Raw genomic sequence first — 6744 nt, 5'->3', positions numbered from 1 at the left:
TCCTCCCACGTTCCAACGATGTGCAGGTTTGTTGGTTAATTGGCTTATGTAAATTGTCCCTAGGGTCGAGGATAGAAACGTGTATGGGTGATTGTGGTTGGCACAGACTCGGTGGGCTGAAGGGCCTGTTTCCACGCTGTACCTCTAAAGTAAACTCTAACCACCAGCTATGGAAAAGTAAGGCTCTTTCCCTTTTAATTTAAAAAAAAAACAAGATAAGCTTGTAGATTTCACGCACAAGCTCTGATTTCTGTCTGTCAATCAGCAACCTCAACAATTTCCTAATGGTCGCTAACTGACTCAGAAATGATTGCCAGCATGATTTAAAGTGTGCCAAACAGCTTTAATACACAAGTCGCCATAAAACAAAAATGTGTCCAATTTCTAGGCAATAATGATTTGTTCTTGAATTGGGGATCTTTATTGGTTATGCTCACCCCTTGGGAATAAAAGCAATCTTAACACAATGTTCCAAGAAACCTATTAAATATTTCCTTAAAAGCAATTTTGATCAAGATAAAAATAAAGCAGAATTTGCCCTTCAAATAAGTTGTGCTTACCCAGTAATTCAGATATACTGGACTATTGTTAGAAACATAGAAAATAGGTGCAGGAGTAGGCCATTCGGCCCTTCGAGTCTGCACCGCCATTCAATATGATCATGGCTGATCATCCAACTCAGTATCCTGTACCTGCTTTCTCTCCATACCCCCTGATCCCCTTAGCCACAAGGGCCACATCTAACTTCCTCTTAAATATAGCTTGAATTGTTATTCAAGAACTCCAAAATGTGATCTTCCAAGATCTTCAAAAACATTTTAGCAGCAAGCAAAATCTCATGATTGCCTTCAAGAACAATATATTAATTTATATTAGACATTTTGCTACAAGGTATCAGATACAAAGGAAGGATTGCTGGAGGAACTCAACAGAGCAGGCAGCATCTGTGGGGGGAAATGCAGACTCCACAGGCTCACTGACTTCTTGCAGTAGTTTGTTTTTTGCTCATGATTCCAGCAGCTGCACTCTCTTGCACCTTCATCCACTGGCAGATTGGTTGAATATAGCTATTTCCTTCACTTCTTTTAAAATCAGCTTATAATCTTAACTATATTAACCAAATTGGCATTTTTGTTTCCCCAGCACAAAATAATAAAACTTTTGCATCAGTTTTACCTTGCATAAACTGAGAATGTGCTCAAGATAACTTCATTAACTCCTGAACCAAACAATAGCCATTGATGATGGAGAAGTTCAAATAGCACAAGAGAACTCAGAAACATCATAATGATGGATATTGGACAGAAATTGTTGCAACTAAGTACACAATATTAAAATATAGAAATTTAGAGACTTTTTATACAGTCAATATGTTGAAAACTGTGAGGAAATTAAGCTTCAGGCTCATCTAAATTGGTACACATCTAGTTTTTTTGCAGATTTTGCAGATTTTGTTGATAACAAATTAACTGATATTAGGTGAAGCCACTGTCTTCAAACAGAACTGTTTTTTTAATCTTTAGTTTATTTTAGGTACAGATCATATTTCTATTTACAATAATGTAAGTAACATACACATAAATAGGCTCTGCACTGCACATTTTTAATTAGATTTCAAATGTTCCACTGTGATAGCCAAGAGTCTATTGGGAACTATTTTCATTGAGCTCTCTTTGAAATGGACTTAGAGAAGGAATGGAAAAACAAAATAATGGGGGGAAAAAATGGTACAACAATGTTGTTGGATTACTATTCCTGGATAGATATGTGACAGTCACAGACATTAAGTGTTTTCAAGGATTCTTTGGTATATCAGAGTACAGTAGATTAACTAGGATGGACTACATTTGGAAAAATAAAGAATTTGAAACACTATTTTCAATCTTAAATCAATCTCCATTTAAAAAAGTATATAATTGATCATAATACAATATTCCATTTGAGAAGAAATGCTTTCAGTATTCAGTAATAGAGACTTTAATAGAGAGAGCATAAATAGTTCACCCACGGGTACATTTCATTCGATGTCAGGCACTATTTCAACTTCTGTAAACAGTTATAAGGAATCAATAGTGATTTTATAATCATGTTGTGGTTGTTGAGTCAACTTATTTGAATTTGGTTATGTAGATGTTTCAAATTTTGAAATGGAAGTCCTTCCCATATATCCAAAAAGTAACCCCGAAGAGTTTGTCAATTGCCAACAGCTCGTGGTGCAATTATGTTTGCTACGGTTTGTGTTCTGGAGGAAGATCAACTGAACACAATGTTGCAAAGCAGTTCAGAGATTAAAAATTAAGCAGAGACAGATAAAAATAAAACCAATCTTCATAAGAAAACCTGGAAAGCCTCAGTTATCAAGTGCTCAAAATAACCTATTATTAAGCAATGAATCCATCCCTTCACCATCACTTTACCCATATGTACAGAGGCAAATTGCTTAATCTGTGCCTGTAATTTGGTGTAATTATTGTGACAAATATATATTACATTAATTTATGCTTTTTGTTTCCAAATGAACAAAATAACTCAACTTCTGCAATGAGCACAGCATGCCAAGTTAATGGGGTTATTTTATAATGACAAAAAACTTAAGTACAGATGAAAAATTAGAGCTTTCACATTTACACGTCTCTCTTCTCATTTGGTTTTTATCGTTTGTAGTGATTTGGTGCATCTGCAAATGCATATTTCAGTCTGTAAGCTTCAGCCAGAAGGATGCTGATCTCTTCATTCCCCCAGTGCATCGTGGGTAAATTCTGCAGAAGGATCAGAAGTCCCTGAAATAAACAAAAATGCAATGAATAAGAGTGATAAACTGGAACCCCCCCCTCTTCAAACGGGAAAATTGATGATAATGCAAGTATTTTTGGAAGAACTGGAAATGGAATGAACAAGTGCCACACTCAAGTACTGCAGAATGTGGATCCAACATGAAACCAAGATATAATTAGAACAATAAATCAACTGTACTGTGAACCACATTCAGAACTGTCCATTCAGGAGTTAGTGAAAATCTCATCAGATACTTGAGAATATTGACTAGAACCTATTTTAGGCGAGATTCAAATGATAATGCAGCTGCTGATGACACAGATTAAAATTGTTACCTTGATGTCTATATTCAATTTCCACGTCCATTATACACACATAGTAGAGTGTATTAAAAAAAATAAGTACATCTAACTCACTATTTCTCCATAACTGATGTTCCTGGTCAGTTAAATTAATGAGATCATCTGACATATTAAAAAGTGACACTTCAAATTTAGCATCTAAACAAAGCCAATTATATCCATATTCTGCCAGTCTGGTCATCCTCCTCTGCTCTACAAAGAGATTGTGTCAATCATCACCTATAAGGACAGGAGCATTTATGATCAAACATTGCTCAACAAATTACTCCATGTTTTTAATGCCATCATAACGGAGAGGTATTTCTGTGCAGTGGATTGCTCTGCCTATGAACACGGCAAAAATGTCAAATTAGAAAATTGCTGTGACAAGCTACACAATCAGTAACTAAAGTACGGCTCATTGTTATGTACCCCATTTATAATACAAGTTTATTTTTCACATTATCTTGCAAATACTACACAAAGATTGGCCATTTTCCCCTGCATGCCAGACTTATATTGAGTCCGCGCCGACCAGCGATCCCCATACACTAACACTATCCTGCACACACTAGGGACAATTTACATTTATACCAAGCCAATTAACCTACACACCTGTACGTCTTTGAGTGTGTGAGGAAACCGAAGATCACAGAGAAAACCCACGCGGTCACGGGGAGAACGTACAAACTCGATATAGACAGCATCCTCAGTCAGGAATGAACCTGGGTATCTGGCGCTGTAAGGCAGCAACTTTACCGCTGCACCACCATGTCGCTCTTAAAGCTTGATGTTTCTGATGATATTGATTCACCCTGGGGAAAGTGGCTAGTTATAATGGTAGGGCAAATCATTTTGACTGAGGAACAATAATTGCCAAGTTCGCAGGGGTAACTCCTCTACTCTTCAAAATCATGCCATGAGATTTATGAGGAGAGGCAGTATCTCAATTTTCAACCAAAGACACTGAGGAAATTCCCAATTCCTTTGGCAGTAATTTCCAAACCATAGATGGCACCTGAGCGAACAGTTACATTTGGGATTTAATCATTAACTAAAAGTGCAAATTGAAAAAAATCAATAATATAGATGTCTGTACCCAATTTAACAAACAGGTGAAACATGATAGAAACCTCTCCACAACAAAATCAAAGTAGCTTAACATCATGCGGAAAAGATCACCAACTTGGCAGCCGTTCAACAAGCTACATTTACATGCTTTCCACCAATAACACACTTCCAAAATGCATGAAAGACGTTTTCTCAAGTTATTCTGGCAACACCTATCAGACCCTTTGCCTCTTTCACATACAAGGACTTGGACAGCAAGCACAAGGAAAGGCAATCACCCTTCAAATTACACATGGGCACAGCTTGCTAACATATCATTGCACTTTAATCATCATATATCCCAATCCTGTTATATTCCATGTAGCAGCATTGTGAGAGCCCCTTCACCAGCTTGTCAAGGGCAATTAGAGCTGGCCAAGAAATGCTCATCCTGTCACGGCTCCCACATCCCAAAAAACTGAACAAAGCACAAGACTAAATAACTTTTAACCTCTAAAATGTTGAGAGGAACTTGGGGAAAGAAGGTAGAGATCGCGTGGTCATGTCAGCTTTCCAGGCTGGCACCGGATTTCAAATCTACTGAGTGGCATTTATAGTCAAAAATCAAAAATTGAGGCTGTGATTTTGGTAAGACAGGAAATTATGTAGTGAGGATGGAGGCAGAAGGAATTGCAAATGCTGGCACCTTGAGTGAAACACAAAGTGCTGGAGTAAATCAGCAGGTCAGGATGCATCTCTGCAGAGAATTGGCATGTGACGTTTCTGGCCGGGGCCCTCTTCAGAAAAATTGTAGTAGGGGATAGAAAGCTGAAAAAGAGGTGGGGGCGGGACAAAGCCTGGCATAGGATGGAGTTTTGGTGCCGGATGGAGCAATGCACTATGACAGGCGTAGAACAACAGTCTGGATGAATTATAATCAGGAGATTATTTTTAGAGTCTATATTAAACAAAGAATCTAGAGAAACCAAACAGTGGTTTTGTAATGTAAATCAATGGGACTTCAAAAGAATGATGTGATTTAAAAATTGAAAAATTTAGATACAATTTGTATCCCATTTTAACAGAAGAGTAGTACGTTTTATTAATTCAAAATATTTACCCTCCTTTCTATTACCAGAAGCACCGGCCCTGCGGTCTGCGGTGCTTCTGGCTGCGGCGCGGCGGGGACTTTAAATCTTCGACCGCCGGCCTGCGGCCTACACCAACCTAAAGCCGCGGTCTCCGGTGGGGAAGAGCCGACTCTGGACTTACCTGGACTTTTACCTGTCTGAACATCTGGACGCCCGCAGCGACGGCTGCGGAGGGTTGAGGTCCCGACCACGGGGGGAAATGGAGGAGGATGGCCAAATTTTGTGCCTTCCACCACAGTGATGAATGCTGTGGTGGATGTTTGTGTTAAATTTTTATTGTGTATTGTGTGTTCTTTCTCATTGTACCGCTGCTGACAAATTCATTACACTTGCACTTTATGTGCAATGTGACGAATAAGGCCGTATTGTATTGTATTGTATTGTATGCCATCAAATGAAAAACTTCTTCTACTCAAGATGGTAAATCCTGGTGATTTTTTCATTTGAGTGCTGTACATATTACTAACTGCTGTGATTCCTACATAACAACAGCAACTATACTTCAAGGTAATTCAGTTCACCATGAAAGGAATTTCCAAGGTCAATGTAGCCACAAACCTTTTTGTTTTCTTTGGTACCATCATCAGTCTTGAGGCAGAATTATTGCAAGAGGAAGTTAATAAGGTAACATTTTTGGTGCCCTTTAAAGCTTGAAGCCTACAGTGCCCTCCATAATGTTTGGGACTAAGACCCATCATTTATTTATTTGCCTCTGTACTCCACAATTTGAGATTTGCAACAACAACAAAAAATCACATGTGGTTAAAGTGCACATTGTCAGATTTTAATAAAGGGTATTTTTATTCTGACAATGCACACTTTAACCACATGTGGTTTTTTTCTATTACACATCTCAAATTGTGGAGTACAGAGGTAAATAAATAAATGATGGGTCTTTGTCCCAAACATTGAGGGCACCGTAAATAAGAATTTCAGTCATCTGATGCAAGATATAACTGCACTTCGTCCTAAGCAGTGATTTACAAACAACTCCCTAGCACTAAAATTCCAATGCAGTTCGTCAGTGTTTATATGCATAAAAATTGGTCTAACTTGGCTTCCCTAGACTAGGACTTTATTCCTTGGTGCGCAGGACGCTGAGGTGTTATCTTACAGAGGTGTATAATATTATGAGGGGAATAGATAGGTTGAATGCATTCTTGCCCAATAGTAAGTTGGGCCGAAGGAATTGTTTCCGTGCTGTATGACTATGACTCCCTACTTTCTCAATCCTGGATTGATACAGATTAACAGAGAATTTACATTATTTACAAAGTAAATTATGCCAATACAATTGTAATGCTAGTCTGCTCGATTTTAAACCAACGTAGAATGGCTCCGAAAAGATTCAGGATCTCATAAGAGCAAAAATACAAAGTACCTTCCACTTTGTGAAGCGGCAGTGTGAAGTAGGGCTGCTTTCTGGT

The 6744-nt window shown here is 38.2% G+C and overlaps 1 protein-coding gene across 6 annotated transcripts in view; it reads right to left on the bottom strand.

Moving 5' to 3' along the window:
• Positions 1 to 1505: 1505 nt before the first annotated feature.
• The window catches only part of tbc1d22a (TBC1 domain family member 22A), a 191005-nt gene continuing 185766 nt past the window's right edge, over positions 1506 to 6744 (bottom strand). For all 6 annotated transcript variants that reach the window (XM_033039757.1, XM_033039760.1, XM_033039759.1 and 3 more), the window contains one exon: positions 1506 to 2780. In XM_033039757.1, coding sequence (XP_032895648.1) covers positions 2652 to 2780 — 129 coding nt within the window. In that variant the 3' untranslated portion in view covers positions 1506 to 2651. The remainder of the gene's footprint in view (positions 2781 to 6744) is intronic.

This window comes from Amblyraja radiata, chromosome 21, assembly GCF_010909765.2.
Source record: "Amblyraja radiata isolate CabotCenter1 chromosome 21, sAmbRad1.1.pri, whole genome shotgun sequence".
In the NCBI taxonomy this organism is placed as follows: domain Eukaryota; kingdom Metazoa; phylum Chordata; class Chondrichthyes; order Rajiformes; family Rajidae; genus Amblyraja; species Amblyraja radiata.
This window is presented reverse-complemented; position numbering and strand designations above follow the sequence as displayed.